Source organism: Micropterus salmoides, unplaced genomic scaffold, assembly GCF_014851395.1.
Source record: "Micropterus salmoides isolate LMB-PRFRI ecotype aquatic unplaced genomic scaffold, ASM1485139v1 Ms_hic_scaffold_6, whole genome shotgun sequence".
In the NCBI taxonomy this organism is placed as follows: Eukaryota; Metazoa; Chordata; class Actinopteri; order Centrarchiformes; family Centrarchidae; genus Micropterus; species Micropterus salmoides.
Genome location: NW_024044348.1, coordinates 12,243,766 through 12,263,120, shown reverse-complemented (window position 1 = coordinate 12,263,120; position 19,355 = coordinate 12,243,766). Strand labels below are relative to the sequence as shown.

The 19,355-nt window shown below is 39.7% G+C and overlaps 1 protein-coding gene and 1 long non-coding RNA gene across 3 annotated transcripts; one reads left to right on the top strand and one right to left on the bottom strand.

Annotated features, from left to right (window-relative positions):
* Positions 1-105: 105 nt before the first annotated feature.
* scg3 (secretogranin III) lies at positions 106-13,156 on the bottom strand. 2 transcript variants are annotated; one of them, XM_038701784.1, is made up of 12 exons: positions 12,685-13,156; positions 11,781-11,833; positions 11,579-11,621; positions 11,160-11,387; positions 9,638-9,780; positions 9,153-9,311; positions 8,831-9,065; positions 8,297-8,413; positions 5,083-5,166; positions 4,507-4,617; positions 3,287-3,376; positions 106-1,027 (listed from the first exon to the last, which is right to left on the bottom strand). In XM_038701784.1, exons 1-12 carry the CDS (start codon positions 12,785-12,787, stop codon positions 909-911), a joined length of 1,485 nt encoding a protein of 494 aa, XP_038557712.1. In that variant the 5' UTR covers positions 12,788-13,156; the 3' UTR covers positions 106-908. The 2 variants fall into 2 exon arrangements, with proteins under 2 accessions (XP_038557712.1, XP_038557713.1); XM_038701785.1 differs by having other exon boundaries at positions 11,172-11,387; positions 12,685-13,155.
* A 194-nt stretch (positions 13,157-13,350) lies between these two features.
* Positions 13,351-14,217, top strand: LOC119890489. Its single transcript, XR_005442236.1, has 2 exons — positions 13,351-13,915; positions 14,049-14,217. It is a non-coding gene; the product is annotated as an uncharacterized LOC119890489 (long non-coding RNA).
* Positions 14,218-19,355: the final 5,138 nt, after the last annotated feature.

Here is a 19,355-nt window from a genome sequence, read left to right as displayed (position 1 = left end):
ATGTCAAGTGTTTTCATGACAATGCAGGTTCTTGTGAGCGTGTGGATGTCAGTTATTGGTGTGTTTGTTTTGTTTCTCCTTCATTGTCACAGTTAAGTACACAGGTAAAGAAAAGGCAATGTTTTAATTGCTTTTTAAACTTTAGGAAAACATCACAAATATTTACATTTAAAAATACTTATCTTCTGTCTCTACACAGATGGAAATGTTGAACTCACAGAGACATGCAGAGAGAATTGAGGATACAGACACGGCCTCCTAGTGGGCCCCAGAAGAATTACATCAGAACAGAACATACGAGTATGGAGGGCGCCGACTGACATGACACGTGACAAATATATTTTTGGTAAAATAAAAAGCAAGAGTACATTAAGATCTTGCACATAAACTGGGAAAAAGAAATATAATAGGCTAAGACAGGTTACACAGAATGATTACGAGTTGATATATATGTGATTTTGTTTGCAAAAATGCATTGAAAACAGTAGTTGATGACAAAGCTACAGCATCATACTCTTATAACATTCATTTCCCACAGGAGTCAAGTTGGAGTAAATGCTAGAACTTAGTTGGACGTGTGAGTTGGTTACATAAAATACTTTGATTTCTCTCAATAATATACTAGTGATTATTACTCTGCTATCTTGGCGTGCAAATATCAGTTAGGTAGCTGTAAAGAACAATTTTACTGTTATGGTCTGGAATGATTAAATCACCTATTTTGATCAATTTTGGGAATGTCTGGGAGGGTAAACAAGTTCCCCTTAAGCAGGTAGTTTTGAATACACAGTTTATACTGTACCATGCCGTGGGAAAAAACTAAGTAGTCAGGGTTGTGTTGGAGATTTTAAGTTTCAGATTCAGTCCTGTGTTTTAGGCCAGGGGTTGGTTGGAAATGGATGACGGCGTTACAGGCTGCTGTAGATCCTCTTGATGGTGTCGCCTTCGTCCTTGGCGATGATGCCCTTTTCAATGTAGGAGTCAACCTGTTGGTCCATGAAGTCCTTCAGCTTGGAGAGGTCATAATCTGGAAAGACAGACACAGCAAATGGTGGGTTTATAATCTGAGATTCAAAGAGGAAGATCATGAGGTTATGAGGATAGATCAGACATTAAACTCCTGAAGCACTGTCTTCATAAGACAGCACACCCAAACAAGCCATAATCTGATTTGGTAGTTCATTATCAAGGAGGATTAAGGTCAGAGTCAGCATGTTTGGGGTTAAGAGGATGCCACATACAAGCATGAACTAAGAAGGCCAAAAGATCACAGAGTGAAACATAATTTCCCAGTGCTCAAAATTAAATGATTTCTAACATTCAATTTCAGTGTAATCAGTTTCAAGTTTACCAAATCAGTTAACTCAAATACTTCATACGTCTTTTAAAAAAGTGTGTTCACCTTGCTCTAGACAACTCATTGTCATTACATGTACCACCATAAGGCTGCAGCAGGATGTGGCTATATTTAGAGATGAACACAACCTTACTCTGTGTTATCCATCATGGTAACAAATGAGTTTTAGAGAGCAGGCAAACAGCTGCTGCACCACTTCTCCCAGCTCCAACTGAGTAAAGGCTGAACAGAAGGACAGAGGACAGCCAAGAAGTCGCACAACAACTTCTGCGCCTTCCTAATAACATTTCTACGTAGCAACAGCAATTTATTGCATTGCTTCAAGAAACAGTTGCTTTGCTGATGACAAGCATGACGTGTGTAAGGGATTAACAGAATGTGATTAGAGACAGTAACCTCTTCTCTCAATCTTGGCTGTGAGGAGCCAAGAGCCAAAACCAGGATGTTGCCTCTACGTCCATCTGCTCCTGTGGCTAATCTGTGTAGTGTGTGGGCGTATGCACACGCACACACACGAGCGTATGCACACATTTAAACACACAGAGCGTCCGCTGAGATTGTCCTAATGGGTGCTTCTGGTAGAGTAAACACAATAAATGGCCCGTCACCACTCTGTTTCTATGACACTGTTTTTTGTTTGAAAAGACTTTTGTTCTGCTGCAGCTGTAGCTCTACCGAAGAGGGAGAAAAAATATAGAGAATAGGAATGAGGTGAAATTTAGAGAGCAGTTAAACATGTAGGCTCAGTGTGTGTGTTCAGTCTGAGCTTGCCTGTTCTGAGACCATTATCTGTCTGTGTCCTCTGCCCAGATCACTGACAGGCAGGCGGGGAGGCCCCTGTTGTCCCAGACAACCACTCCACAAACTAGAATGCTAATGAAGTGCCCTATATAGAGCCCGGTCGGAGATGAGCACCAAACAAAACTTCCCTGCTGCTTTGGCCCCCTCCGCTCTGGACTCTGCAGCACTATAAGCTCAGTGTCAGCTTCTTTCAAACTTTGTTTTTATCTGCAATTTCTCTGTCTTTGAGCTGTTTTTCTGACTCACTAGTGGCTGAACCACTTATCGATTGGCCCAGATTATTTTAGGCCACTGAACCTCAGCAGTATATATAAATCTGACTGAGCTAGAACTTGTTTTTAGTTTGAGATGATTGCCAGTGGGCTGATGGCCTGAATAGTGAGAACTCATTAACATATCTTTCTCTGCTGCTTAATTAAGCACCACTGGGCATTGATTTGACACTGTGGAGAGTCCAACAGCAGGCTTTCTTCTGTTAGACGAGTGCACTGGTGTGTGTGAAACTACCACCATTTTCACAGCTCTGCAGACCCGGAGCAGTTTCTGGGTCACTTCTTTATGAATGCTGACAGTTACAGTAAGGATGTAAATAAACAGTCAGAAACACTGCATGAGCAGACTGATAACAAAGACGTGATAGTCTTTTCAAGGCTTTTTTGTGTTGTTGTGATAGAAATGCTAATTATGCACCAGACGCTATAAATGCAGAGGAACAGGTAGGAGGGAATAAATGAATAGACCTTTATCTCAAACAAGAAAGCTGCATCATGAGTAATTAGAACAGACTCATCAAAAATTATCCATATTCATGAGATCTGGAGAGAAGCATCTATCCTGGTATCCCACACTCATTTTAATTGCAAACTGGGGCTAACAAAAAAGCCTTCAAATTTTCTGTTCTTCGGTGCGTCACCTCAGACCTCTGTGACCCACCACAGTTTAGTGAGAAGTGGGTTTGCAAAGGAGAATGTTTTTCTTGTTCTGGCTCTTCAAAAATCAGAGAAGGGGGAGCAGTTTAGACAGACCGGTTAAAAAAATGATAGTGTATGGTCATTTGATAGACACACAAGACTTTGGTTTGGTAGCTGGTTTCTCTCATCTATCTCTTAGTAAGGGAATGCACCTCACCCTCTTTGCCTTCTTCTTTGCTGTGTTTCTTCAGCCACTCAATGTTCTTCCTTATGGCCTCCAGATAAGTCTCTGACTTGCCAGGCTGATCTAGTAATAAAAAGAGAAAATGATGAAAAGGAGACATTAAAAACCTCTTCTATGTATTAGGAGGTAGAAAATAATAGATCCTTCACTTCTGTAGTACAGTAGCGCTCAGAAGAGTCTAGTTTCCGCCAAAGAGTAAGACAGTGATAGCACTGACTCATCAATTATTTATACCCCACAATTTTCCTAAAGCGTTATGAGTTATGATTTTCATCTTTCAAATTTCAGCAGCAATGGGAACATGCTGGCAGCCAGGATTGTACTTTCATGTTAAACTAGCAGCACAATAAGACACATTTTTTTCTGGTCCAAAAAAGACACTCAATGTGAAGAAATGGCAGCTACAGTATGTTTATGATAGCTATAGTTTGAGATTTAACCAATAACCAAAAATGAAGACTAGACTAGACCAGACTGCAAATAAAATTTGGAATATAATTCATGCCCCTAACTTTCCATGAATATTATATTATGAAACTCAGTGCAACCTGTTAACATACAGGTAATACATTACTCAGGATTTACTTAATTTCCTGCTGAAATGAATGTCCTGGTGGTAATCCCTCTCGATATTCCATTTTGTTTGTCTTTTCTATTCGTGCCTGTGTTTGTGTGGATCTGACTGATCAGCGGATAAAGTACAGTGTACAAGGACAGAGAATAATGTCAGCTGTGACAAGCTTTCCTGTAAGTGTTATTGGACTGGCCTAGTTCAGGGACAAGCATGGACTGGCTATGACTGGCCTGCACTGCACAGTGTTGTTTATTCCCTATCATCTCTAGTGCGTGAAAACAGAAGGTCTGAAATGGTCTCGGCCATTACACTCAAACAAAATTTGTTGACCTTTCACTGAGATAGAGCAAAGAAGATGTTTAGCTTTATTAAACTGATGTGGTGGAAATTTGCTATATTTGAGAATTCTGCATTTATTTAAGACACAAAACAATAATAATGCATAAAAAACAAACAAACAAACAAAAATGAGTCATGCAATTTACAAGGCACACAGTTTATAATTTTTGAGGGGCAAAATGGTATAGAATTGTATCAAATTATTTTATCGAATTATCAAATCACTACACAAATGCTATTCATGATTCCTCTGGTCATCAGGACTGGATAATGGACTGACTGGTCTCAGTAGATGGCTGCTCCTCCTTGGTTGAGTCTTTCAGGTTCTCATACTCCTTCTGCATTTTGGCAGCCTCTGCCTTGGTGTTGTCATCCTCATCCAAGTTTTTTCCTACAGCAGAGTCAGTACATGGGGCATTAAGAAGTTTTGCTGGTAGAAATACTTACAGCAGTAGTTAAACATTTTGGTAAATACATGCTGTCTGGTGGAGACTAACATGTTAAATACTGTTTGTTTAATCTGTGCAAAAACCGAAGTGGAATATTAGCTGTTTTAGTGAGGTTTGTCTTCCAGACTATTTCTTGGCTGGGAGCAGTAACTTAAAACACCTCCATAAAAAACTGAACTGTCATTTTTTTGCATTTAGGATTTAACAAACAAAATATAATGTGTTTATTGACTGGCTGCTGGCTATAGCCTTATATTTAACGGACAGATTTGAGAGTGGTATTGACCTTCTCAACGAACCTTCGTCAGAAGGCACATAAGCATATTTCCCAAAATTACATTTGACCATGTCGAAGAAAATTATATGATTACATTGATATTTGGAGGATAACTTGTGAGGTTGTTTACCATTGGGTCCAGAGAAGTCAGGAGGTCCAAGAGACTTGCCCAGCTTGTTCTTGGTCTGCATGGCTATCATGGCATCCAGGTTCTCTGCAGGTGGGTGAAACATGCCAAACATTTACTTTTAGACCTGGTTAGCATTTTGTGTAATCAGTTCACTCTGCAGACAATGAATGAAAACCTCTTAACTTTTTGAGTCCCACGCTGTCCTGTGTGACTCAGAGGGTGATAATCATTAGAAAAGGGTTTCATCTAATTAATGAAAAGGATCCTCTAGAGTTTGACAAGAGTGATAAACAAAATGTGGTTGTTTTCCATGTTCGTTTTCAATAAGTTATTTATTCAGTAGACTAAATATTGAAAAAATATTATACAGTATAGGAACTTTACTTCTAAAGGCTGTATATAGTATTAATTATATCCCTCTCCCCTACAACATTTACAGCATCCCCGCTTGAACAGAACACAAAACAGTTTCCCATCTTTATAAAAATCTAAAGCCATTTATTTGGCAACATGGCTATAGTTTTTGCTTTAGCAAAACAACCACATATATTTGGGTAGTTAATTAATTTTTTCTCAGGGTCTGTTTATATTGTATATATTATACTGTAATATTACAGTGAGTTTCACATTCACAACAAGATTACAGAATTTAAAAGTCCCCAAATCAGCCAGGGAATGACACAAACAAATCATATGGTTTAGTTTTAAGAGACTGAAGTTAAGTGACAACTGATCCTCCATGGATTTGCAAAGGGGTGAACATGATGTTAAAAAATAGAGGAAGCAGATGTTCACACACCCCAGGCATCAGCTGAAACTTCATCCTTTATATTACGTTCCAGTAACACTTTACTTTAAGTGCCCCATATTTAGCTTTTAGAAACTCTCTTTTAACATTTAATACCTGGTTTATAACACACTATAATGCAGCTGTATACATCTATAAGGATATATATCTGTTTATATGGCAGCCTCCAGTTATGGGTGCCTCACAGGAGGAGTTATAGTTATAAGATATACATTAATGAACACTTCTAAGTACAACTATTATATGTGTTGTAAATTTAATAAGTGTTTATATAGCGCAACTGCAGTTGTTAAATAGAGAGACATAAAGTAAAGTTCCTAAGAAGCACCTCTCCAACTGAGTAAATATTCTGGATTATAACATACATATTGGAAATTTTGGCCATTTACATTATGCAATGAAGGACACAAGAGAAGAAAACATAACTACAAGTTGAAGCAGAGGAACAGTTTTTTTTTTTAAATTGGGTTTAGAATATTAGATATCTGGATAGTAAGACAGCCTCGTTTAATTTCTTGTTATCTAAGCATCTCACTTTCACTTGCACTTTCTGTCTATTCAAGCCATCTCCTCCCACCTGTAGCACAGTGGAGGCCCATTCTTTCACCATCAGCCCACACAAACAAACATGTACACCACTCCCACCACACACACTCTCTTCCTCTACATCTCTCTTTTTCTAGCTTGGGGTCTGTATCACCCTCAGGCAGATTAGTGTTGATTGACAGCTGTGTGTATTCAGTTGTGTACCTGGGTGACTCACTGGAGCATCACAGCCAGTTGGGGGTGGAAGTGGGGAGGGGGACATTAACATGTTGCTAGGAGATGGTGGAAATCCATCCGCTTATCTCCTCACAACCTATGCTACATAAAGCCAGAGAGGTTGCCTTGGAAACTCACATTTTGTGTAACGATATATGCCTGTTTTGTTCCAGTTTGTAATGTCAGTAGGGTCATTTGCTCCGCTGTAAGAGACAACAATGGCCAACTGCTGCTAGGGGTCATCAGAAGGAGTATCGATTAATCCTCCCACAGACTACATAGGTCAGCTTTAGTTATAGTACTTGATATCTTATAGTGGGACATACACATTGTAAACCTATTCTGATTAGGTGCTAATTATATTTCTGATCTGTGTTAAGAGTAGTAAAACAGGTAGTTACTAACTTGATTGGCTGATAATCAGATAAATATATAATAAATCTGGAGCAGTTTTTGATTATCATTTAAGTCTTTTACTGACCAAAAATCCCAAACATTCTTTGTTTTAAGCTTCTGAAAAGTGAGGATTGGCTGCTTTTCTATGTTTTATATCACTGTAAATTGAACATATTTCTGTTTTGGGCTGATTGCAGGCCTAAGTGAGACCACGTCTGCCAAGCTGATTTTAAAGCACAATGACATCTCCTCCCCATGTATGAAAGAGCATGTCATTTCTATTTTTTTTCTGCCTGGAATGTCATCTGAACAGAGAGAAAGAGATGTTGGGTCTGGGGTTTCCAGAGGCTCATACGAAGAGATGACAGCTGTCCCTTATAGGTGGCTGACCTTTCCACTGGCTACTGATGTGATGGCCAGCTATGAAAACCAGCTTGGTTATATAGGGCGCCACTGACACTAATCTGTCTGTGCAGGCTTCACACTCCACTGCACCGGCTGATGGGGAACATTAGCTTGACTGAACACAAATAGAATGCAAGGAAAAAACACACAACACACACAGAATGAGCAATGCATGTACACTAGTTACTAATGCAATGGATAGATTGAAACTTTCATCCACATGTCAGCTACACATACACAGAGCTGTTTAACAAGATTGAAATCAATATCATATATGTATTAATATATAACATGATATGTGATTGTCTGTCTTTAAAGTAATCCACTGTAATGCATTATGTCAAAAATAAAACCTTGTAACCTTTAGTTACAATTTGGAAGGAACCCTTACTTTAGACATCATTTTGTAACAACAACACAATTTGATCATATAATCCTGACTTAATTCCACAGAAAGTAGATATATGATAAATTCAAAACAATACCTTAAATCAAGCTCTAGAATATATTTTATGGGTTTTTATAGCTGACTTTTTCCTGGAGCTTCTAACCACAGCAAGACTATATGGTGGTGGGGATGAAAGGTTTGTAAAAAGCTAATAAATCAAGATTGAGTTAAAGTTATTTTATCAAGCTACTAATCCCATGGTCAAGAATGAACTGTCACACAATATCACTGAATAATTGCCCTGTCCTATGTACTGCAAGCATAACATTATTTACCACAAATGCAGAGAGGTCTTCAAGGACTGTGGCCCCTGTCATACGATTTCATGCCTCAATCTCTGACACTAAATGTACCGGACTATAGATAAACAGTGCTGGTATTGTGTTGTGTCTTACCCAGATAGGACACTCCCTCCTCTGGCGTGATGGTTCCGTACTTCACCATCATCTTCACAAAGTCAATCAGCGTCTTCATGATGGTGATCAATGTCTCTCTCTCCTGATTGTCTCGATCTGCAACAGCAAACCAGACACATTCAAAACCAACATCTATCATTGATGTTTTGTTAATGGTAATTGGTGTTTCTGTTACCACATGGTGTTTGACTGTGGGGGTCATGATGATAGGATTATAAATAATTAGTAGTGTGTGTGTATGTGTGTGTGTGTGTGTGTGTGTGTGTGTGTGTGTGTGTGTGTGTGTTTCATCTGTACTTCATCTGCAGGAAGATGTGTTGTGGAAACAAAGGCAATCAAAAAAAATCATCGACTCATCCTTAAGAACAATATCTCCATGACAACAACAGCTCTCTAGTCCTGTTCTTGATCTGAAGAACTTCTATTGTTGGATGAAGGATGCTGTGAAGTGTCGACTATTGTGCCTCTGATCTAAAATGTCACAGCCAGCTCGATGTGTGTTTGTGTTTTTACCTGAGTCGAGGCTCCTGAGCAGACGGTAGAAGTTTGGGAAGTACTGCAGGTCCTGGAGCCCATCTTCAGGGCTCACCTCATTGCCCTCCTCTGTATCTTTGTCCCAGCTGTTGTCGACTGTGTCGCCCTCCTCTTCTTCTGCATCCCTCTCCACCTCATCCTCAATCTCGTCATCATCTTCTTCCTCATTGTCCTCGTCTTCCTTGTAGCGGCGGCTGGGTGGCTCCCATGTGTCCTGGAAATGCCAGAGTGTTGGTTGTTACTGTTATCATCCTTTTTGTTATCACTGTTGCCGTTACTATCACTTCTTTGCAGGTTTTACCGTGTTTGTGTCTGAACCCTGGTCGTCCTGCTCTCCCCTGGTTTCTTGGTCGTTGCTCTCAATGTCCTCAATCTCGTTGTTCTTGGCATTTTTGGTGATGAGATCCTGGAGCGCCTCAGCCACCTGGTACTCCAGAGTATCCGCTTGACTATCTGTGATCTACAGAGAGACAAAGGAAAAAGAGACAGACTGAGAACAATTGCATGCAATAACAAATGTGCTGTGAGATGTGATAAACCTTTATGTAGCTCATATTGATCACTGAGAGATTCATCTCAGGGAGCCATTTGGGCACTGTCAAACTACTTATTGAGCGCCAAAAAAGTAATTCACAACCAAAATGAACAGAGCACAATTCACACATCTCTTCCTGTTTCGGTGAGGAAGCAAGCAGTGCAGAGAAAGAGAGATTCCTGTTGAGAAAATGTCATGCTGCATGCTGTGTGGAATTGAACAGCATGCGAGAGAACAAGCTCATGACCTACCAGCCCCAGTTTGAGCAGTTTGGAGACGATCCTGTCGAACACCCCTCTGTCGTCCTCCTCGTAGATCTTGTTTGCGATCTTCTGGACAATGTCTTCTGCTGTCAGTGGAGTGCCGTCGACCTGACGGAAGCTTTCTGGGTCATCTGAGATTGGACAACACATATGGTGTCATTTGTAACTTTATAAATATGCTTACTAGCTGTGTGCAGGCATAAAGCAGGTGTCTCTGCTTAAATTCTTAATCTATTTGACTGAAAATACTTTTTGAGTACTATCATAACTGATAATATTATGAAATATTTTTTCATCTTTTCTCCATTTTAACCATTAAACACAAGAGTTCATGAAGCTCGTTGTTCCTTTCTCTACTTTACTCCATCCATCTTTTCTTCTTCTTTGTCTCTCTATTGTACCATAAAATGTTAAAACTACTCTCATTAGGTGGAAAATGACTCGTTCAGTAATAAAGGACTTGTCCTCTCCTTTCCTCATATTCAACACATTTATATTGCCATTACCACGTACAAAATGTGCCACTGTTACAGCTTGACTCTTACATAACAGTCCCTGATGCTTCCAAAGGTCCACGCACAATAAAAATAAGCATTGCCATAATACTTCTGCCTGTATTGGTTGGTTGAATCATCAGTGATGTACTTTACCTTCAAACACAAGGTTTATTTCTGTCTCACTCTAGGAAATAAGAAATGATATCCAGACCGTGCATGCCAAATTTAGATGTGGAGTAACCTGACAAGCTGCTTGTCATTGCCGGGCCGACAGCATGAATCGATGAAGTGTAGCACTCATCCCTTTGTGTCTGAGTCACCTCACCTCAGAGTCTCTCTGCTTTATGCTGATGATTGAACTGAATTATAAATTACATTCACATACAGTGAAATGTGTTGTGATCTGAAATCTACTAAGAGATCATATCTATGTAGATATCAGCAAATGATTGGATTTTGAGTTGACTAACAAATTTGAATTCAAAATTAATCAAAGACTTTATTTGGAACAAATTGAAGACAGGATATGGAGACACATATGTGGACATATTGAGATAATGCTAGATCAGTCAGAAATGTTGGATATTTCTAATTCTTCATTATTCCAAATGAGAGGGAATCCTCATTCCAAGCCATGTATTTAAAAGTCTCCTGTGAAGAGATAAATGAAGACACTGGTAAAGTAGCCTTTCACAACTGCAGTGTCTGTGAGGGAGAGGATAATCTTTCTCTCTTGAATGCACGTGTTCTGTCTTTGGCTCTTTCTATCTGTCTGCTTATCCCCATTACACATACACGTGTTTTTCTGCCTACTCTTTCTTAAAATGTCTGCCTGGTGGCCTGTTACTGACAGATAGAAGCACACAGCATGATGCCTGTCCTTTGATGAAGGGGGAAAAAGGCACACAAGCAGAGTGGCTCAGACCCAACACAACAGCTATCCCACAGCACCTTTACAAACAATGCCAGGATGTGTACCTGCCAGCAAGGTGCATGGTGACAGGTGTGCATACCCTGGTACTTGCCATAGTCCATCCCGCTCTTGGTGGAGTCATAGTCCTCAGCCAGACGCCGGCTCTTGGTTGAATCTGATTCATCTGGAACGTACTGGACCTCCTTCTTGAGCGGCAACTCAGTGGCTTCCTTTGATTTCTGGCCATCGGCCAGTGACTTCAGCACGGTTAAGTCATCAAGGTCCTGCTCCGACTCTGTGTCCTTGGAAGCGGTGGGACGCTTACTCTCTGAAAGGCAGGAGAGACAAACTGATCAAACTGGAGAAATACAAGAGGTATGATTGTGGTTACTGTAGTTCTGATAGTTCTTGTTTCTCAGTACAGATGAAGCCTGTTTTACTGGAAGTGCTGCAACATGAACCCACTCAGCAGGGCGGGAATAAAGTCATTCATTGATTGGCAGTAAGGTTTCCTCTTACCAGCTGACTGTACTGCAGCCTTCACGCTGTCCGCCTCAGCAATCTGGGGAAATGATGAAACAAATAATTTCCACTCAGGATATAAGCTGTGATTAATAATGTTTGCTGGGCTAATACCTGGGTTGTTTGACAAGTGACCATAAAGCCCATTTGGCCGGATATTGGATGAGAAAATTAGGTACATGGAGAAAGAGGGACTTACCTGCTCTTGTAATGGTTTTTCTTCTGTCAACTGTCTATTGTACACAGTTTTATCTGCAACAGGGGAAAAATATAGATGTAATTGCTAAACTGGTGGCTTAAAGCTAACTTGATTATTAATAAGCAGACCCAGATTTTGTAGGTCACAAATGTAAATGGCAAATAGATAAACAGGCTATGAATAGATACTAATGTAACCTACTTCAATTAAAAAGTAGCCTATCACATTTTTTTCTTTACTTTATTGAATTTTTATTGACTGACTTTGTCATTCTAATGCATTTCCAGTTTTCAGACTTATACGATCGTTTCTGTTCTGACAACTCACCACTGCAGAGGCAGAGCTTAATCGGATTATCAAACAAAAGATTAAACTGCGGCGAAAATAGACCACAAGCGACCATAACGTGCGACCTGGTGTCATTTAAAACACCGCCAGTCACTGCTGAGCTGGAGCTGAAGTTTAAAGGCACTGCTTTTTGCAAAAATTTGTTAGTCAACAGGTTTGTAGTTGTAGTTTATAATGGAGCGCCTGAAACAGTAGCATTTAGGCTACAAAACAGATAAAATCTCTACAAAGATGAACAGAAATTGTCAAGACATTCATATAATATCAATGCCCATACTGTATGAGGTGTATACAGTGTGTAATGGCCAAATTTAGTTTATGAGTTTATCATAACATTGTAGCATTTTCTTTTTTCAGGCACCATGTGTGCTGAATAGAGAGTTTTTTGACCTTACTGCACTTTGTGGCGTTTTTAAAATCTCCTTTGTTATCACTGACTGCTTCCAGAAACTGTTCTCTCCAACATTTCTGCAGTCTTCTTGCAATAATACCTCACAGTACACAAGACTACTATACTACATTTTTATGTCAAGGTTAGAGGCGATGACCAACTCACCACCCGCTGAGGCTGTAGGTGTAGGGAAGGCAGATATCTGGATCACTACATTCAGGGCTAGAAGCTGGAAAAGGACGAAAAGGCCAACGGATTTTGACGCCATCCTGAAACAAGCTCTCTCGGAGTGTCCAGGAGGATGATATATCCTGGCTGACTTGCTGTCTGTGGTCCCCACCTTCAGAAGAAAAGTGCTGAATATGTGGACAGCTCCGCTCCGGTCAGGCCGGCCGCTGGTGCTGAAACTGCCGCGGAGGCTGCGCCCTGGGTACCCGCTCTGTCAGACGCACCGGGCGGGGAAGGATTGTCCAAATCTCCGCTGTGCAATGGAGCTGTTGACGAGTCACGGTGCTGAAACCAGGTCACCTCTCTATAATTATAATCAGATAAGCAGGGAGGCTCTTCAAGCCCCGTGTGAGATACAGCATCACCGGCCAAGGCAGTAATAGTGTCCACTACAAGACCTGCCCCCTCTGTCTTAAGTGAGGAGGAGGAGGAGGAGGAGGAGGAGGAGAAGAACACTGCAAAAAGTGTCCGATCTACAAAGACGTTTCAGCTGGAGTTTTCCAGGGGAAACAATATGCGAAATCAGTTAGGCTATATGATATCGCGTATTTCTGTCGTCAGAATATTAAGAGTTAATTAAGTTTAAAAATAAATAAATGGGCTATAGAATAGTCTCGATACAATTGGCGTGAACGTTTGAACCATTATTCAGTCACTTTTTTATCAGAAAAATCCTGATACACGTGAGAATGCACTGGAAGTGACCAAAAAAAAAAAAAAATGTTACATCACATGCTTAACTGCTAACCCATAACATCGCTAAGTGTACGGGCGGATAAACAAGCTGCTGAGTTGAATACTTTTCGCAGCGTTTGAGGGGAAAACCCGCCCATTTCGTGCGTCACTAACCTGCGTCACGGTTGTAGATTGTCCACTGCCCAGTCAATAGCAACCGGTATTAAAACGAGAATCAATTAGATACATAAACAAAGGGGAAGGCGTGATAGGCCAGTTTTATGACCACTTTGCTTTCATAAGCTCAGCGAGTTGCTAATTAGATGTAGGCTTACGTCTGTTATGGATGATTCAGGAGTTATTGGGATCAGTTTCCAGTGGCCTATTCAGTTCCCAATATAAGGCTTCTAACAACACTTAGCTGTTTAATTTCCCAGGTTTTGTATTACACTTTAGTAACAGGAGAATGTGCAGAAGAATCATTTGCTTGAGGGTAAGTATTCTTGTCCTTGAACTGAAGATGCTTCACCTATTATAGAAATTGTCTTCAAATAGATGTAAAATCAGATCATCTTCATGAGAAACACTTGATGATCTACATAAACAACACATTTCATGTCTCACAGGGTGAAAGGAAAAGGTGGAGTGTGGGACTCCTTCATAGGAAGCTGTCTGGATGCAACAAGCAAGTCATTAGTTGCTTCAGGGCATGTGATTTGGATGATGTGGCATGTCACTGTTAATCCTCTGGTTTATGAAAGCCTTATGTCCCACATAAAATGCACTCCAATCAGTGATTGGTCAATTCTTCTAGCAGAGGAATCATTTCATTTCACTCCACACATTTGTTTGTGATGTTTGACAGTCAGTAAACTGAGATGAACTCTTCGCTTCAATATCTTTCCTTTTGGTAGTAGAGTAAATAGCTATGACTTAATGCTCTTAGCAATCAGTTTTTCCCCCGCACAGTATGTAGGAGTGAAGTTTTGTTAGCTCTCACCCTGTTGAGATTTAATATCACGCTTGGCTGCTGTGCGACATTAGTGGTTTGTGTGTGCGTCTCCTATCTGTTCTTTATCAGTTCAGCTTGCTTTTTGCACATTTAATAGAATACAATATGATAATGTCATGCTTTACTGTGATTTTTTTTACAGCAGCTTTGTTGGCTTGTAGGAAAGGACAGGAGTCACTAATGCATTTACTACAATTTACTACATCATTAATCTTATTATTTACATCTGTCCTTTCCCTACCATGAAAACGACCTATACATGGTGCAACAAAAAACAGGAAAGTGAGGAAGAAGTCAATAATGCTCATTCTGCGCATGCCCACACAATCCTGATAAGTGGTCTAATTGAGCAACATAAATGAAAACACCTGTGTGGCTGAACTAATGATTCAACCTAGAAATTTAATAATAATAATAATAATAATAATATTTTTCTGTTTACTGTCTATACCATGTTAGTTTTACTACAACAACAAAAATCGGTTAAAAAATAGACAAGTGTATTTTGTTTGAACAGCATAGTTTTTTAAAAACATAAAATCAACTCAGAAGGTGTAGTTGTGATATTATGACAACTGCAAGCTGGTTTTCTTTCTTAGTAGCCAGCATATCAGACTCTATCTTGTTTTTATCCTGCGCTGTCTCAAGGAAGGTTTCAGTGAGTGAAGACCATGAAACATACAGTATTAGGCTACACAATATACCCAACATTTATCAAGCAGTGAGCACTATAATCACTTCAGATCTATTAGTAACAGAATGAACAATAAAAGTTAATTATTAGCAGCTTTAACAACATTGACAGAATAGCTTTAGTTTCATGAGGTATAGGTGATCATGTGTCCAACACATGAAATTAAACATTTAGGTTATATAGGGGGTGGACAAAAGTAAGCTAAAGTTAATCAAATAGTCCAATACAACAACGTCATTGGTTTAATGTTCCTGGCATTTATGCAGTTATGCTCATTATACAGAATACACTAGTTCAATCAAGAATATATGTATTCATCATGACCATTTGTTTCACATGTTGAGAAAACGCCCATTCTGACACTTCATAATAATATAAAGACTCACTGTATCATCGTAACCACCACTATTAATTTTAAATAGCATTCATACTGGTGCCATTTTGCCAACGCTTTAAGATCGTAGAAGTGTTTCTGCTTCATCATTATGCCCTGTGCAGGGCAGGATGGGATGTTTGCCACCTTCTGTGGGATGACTGTACTTCCTGTCCTCTGTCTGCTTCAGCAGCAAGAGTAGGAGCACTGCCAAGAGCAGGCCTATCGGATACTCAATCCAGTAAGAACCCCAAAGGACACCTCCGGGGAATATCATGTAATCATCCAAAGCGGTGATAATCACCAAACAGATCAGGGGAGATTCTGAGGCTGTGCAGCAGCGCTCATTTATTACTACAAATATTTTATTTTTCTTGCTGATCCTTTCAATATCTGTCTCAGATTAGCCTGTCACATGTGCTAAATGTGCTGCAATACTGACACCTTGTGTGTAGAAACTGTAATTACACATTCTTCTATCATTCGTTCCCTTCAGAGAAGACAATCTGTCAGCAGCCACCCCTAAGAGAAATTATATTCCCAAAGACTTCCTGACCTCTGATGCAAAAAAAATCTCCCGTAAACACTTGGTTTGGCTCTTTTATTCCATAACTGGCTTATTCACAGTTTTCCTGTAAACGCTGCACCAGTTCATTTTTCTTTTACTTTATGCTGTTCTGAACTGTATGAAAGCCTCTGAGCCCAGTATACTTGTTTAAAAAAAATAGATGGTTTCTTTCATCAGTCTATAAAGTTTCCTATTCAAATTCTAAGATAAATGAAGGTTTATTACTACAACACATCTAAAATGGACCACTTCATCATAAATAAAACAATTAGAACTACTTGTTTTATGTTGTTTTTAGCATTCAACAACAACAGTCTTAGCCACTGAAGCCAGAGTCAAAGTCTCATAAGTGAGATGTAACTGTTCTTATAATAGGCTAATTGGGCTTTTATCTTTGTTAAAATTAAGAGTCTTTCAAATCTTCCTACACGCTAGTAGAAACCCATTTACAGAAACTTCTTTAATGTATTATCTTTTTAGAAATGATGGAAAAAGCATTACATGACAAAATACTTGAAATTAGTAAAACATAAGCTGACTTATTGACTGAATACATGAAATGTATAGAGAATGTGATTTCTTTTTTCATTTAACCTGAACATCCATTAATCACATTTTGGTCTCTTCGATTTTCATTTGGTCTTCAAATGCTTTATTGTCAATTTTCACCAGCAAAATCTAGGTTGGCTGTATGCGATTATTCCCAGATCAAGTCTGTTACACATAGTGGATATACTGCCATCATGTGTTTACTGAATACCACAGTTTGTGCTGAGATCTGGCTTTGGGTTGGTTAGCTTTTAATAAAATTGTACATCTCATACAGATTCACATATTTGGTGCAGTGATTATAATCTAGATCGCAATTATATATTATGTAAATTATTTTTAATAAAATAAGCAGTAGAAACTAGAGAAGCTAACATAATTGCTGGCAGCTTCTGAGTAGCACAACATTTATTAGTACTGTTAGCTTGTCCACACATTTGTGTTGCTGGAGTTGTTTTTCATTGTTATAGTGGGTGAGCCAGGCCTTTCCATTCTTAGTTATTAAAGTGAGAATTTGAAGATTACAACAGAAATTACTTCGTATCCAACTTTGTGGTAACAGTTTGAGGAGGAAAGCCCTTTCCTCTTTTCATCATGACAATGTCCACGTGCACAAAGTAGGTCCATAAAAAAATGGTTTCCCTAGTGTGGTATATGGAAGAATTTGACTGGCCTACAGAGCCTAGATCTCAACCTCCTTTGGGTTGAACTGGAACATCAACTGCGAGCCAGTGGACAAAACGTGATAAAGTACCTGATAGAGTGCCCTCTAGGATGCCCTTTCCAGTTGACAAATCAAAATAGAGTGCCCACTAGGGTGCCCTTACACTAGATAAAACGTTATAGAGAGCCCACTAGGGTGCCCTTCCAGTTGACAAAACGTTATAGAGAGCCCACTAGGGTGCCCTTCCAGTTGACAAAACGTTATAGAGAGCCCACTAGGGTGCCCTTCCAGTTGACAAAACGTTATAGAGTGCCCACTAGGGTGCCTTTCCAGTGGACAAAACATGGTAAAGTGCCCTCTAGGGTGCACTTACACTAGACAAAATGTGATACAGTGCCCACTAGGGTGCCCTTCCAGTTGACAAAACGTTATAGAGAGCCCACTAGGGTGCCCTTCCAGTTGACAAAACGTTATAGAGTGCCCACTAGGGTGCCCTTCCAGTTGACAAAACGTTATAGAGTGCCCACTAGGGTGCCTTTCCAGTGGACAAAACATGGTAAAGTGCCCTCTAGGGTGCCCTTACACTAGACAAAATGTGATACAGTGCCCACTAGGGTGCCCTTCCAGTTGACAAAACGTTATAGAGAGCCCACTAGGGTGCCCTTCCAGTGGACAAAACATGGTAAAGTGCCCTCTAGGGTGCCATTCTGGTGTAGAAAACATGATCCAGTATAGTAATGGGTGCCTCTCTGGAGAAAATGCAATACAATATATGGGCTGCCCTAAATTCTAGAAAATTAGTTGGCCTCCACATGCTCCAAAGTGCGAGATAGTGTGCCCTCATGTGCCCTTTTTTTCTTTTGTGCACCAGTACCCCACAGCATACAGCTTGTGCCATTCAAATTTTGTTTACACCTGTCCCTCAAACAGCCTGAGCTGACCATTGCTGAATGGGATCAAATCTCTGCAGCCAGGCTCCAAAATCTTGTGGTTTTTAACAATAACATGCTGTATTTTTGTTATGTTCATGTATCAACATACCTTTGGCCATATTGTGTAGCCACGACTAGGAAAATGAAGGATAAAAAAAGGATTGGTGCAGCAGAACCAAAGATTCTGTGCATTCTTCTGCCTTCACATTTATCAGCGCCTCAAAAGGCTTTATACAAATTTTCTTGAAGGAGACCATTTATGTTTTTCATGGTTTGTGACATTTACCTGACCTGATAAGCAATTATAGTTGGGGGACAAATTGAGAAAAAACAAACACAAAAATATGAAAACCATAGTCCACCAAGTGTGTGTTTGAGGGAGAGGTAGTGGGGAGCATTGTTGACATTGTATTTATTTGTCTTTTTCTGTTGTTTGTAAACGCCCTCTGAGTCTCTTTTGGGGAGGTCCAAACAGAGGATTTCTCCAGAGAACAAGGCAGAGATGGAAGAACATGAATTTTCTCTTTTATCCCAGGGGCAAGCAGTTTGTAGGACTTCAAAGACTGGAGCAGTGACTTAAGGATTCATTCCAAAGGAAATTCAGGAGGATGAGGAGGGGAGAGGGCTTTGATATTTCATCTATTTAGAGTCTTTACAAATACTATGTAGAGGACACTTTTAGTGTTTTTCAAGAAACCCTGTGGTTAGTTGGAACAAACAATCCTTTGTGTGGACACATTGATCCATTCTTTTATTCAGATTGCTATCTAGTCACCAGGTTGATGTGAATAGGTCCCATTTGAAGTGGTTTCTTTGTTCCATTTGAACAGCAGTTATGACACGTTGTAACTCAATGAAATCCCTTTTATTAAACCTTGATAGGAGCAACTTACTTCCAAATGACTACAGTGTTTTCCCAAATCACAGCTGTCTCCCTCAGTGAGGTATTCATTTATGTGAGGAACCAGCTCACCACTAGAGGTCTATGCTTTCCTCTAAAAAACACACAGTGGAGAACAAAGAGCAGATGGACAAGTTACACAGAATCAGAAAAGGGGAATGAGGCTCAAAAATACACATAAAATATACAATATATACAAAAATATACATAAAAATATGAAAAGAAAAGCAAAAATCTTAA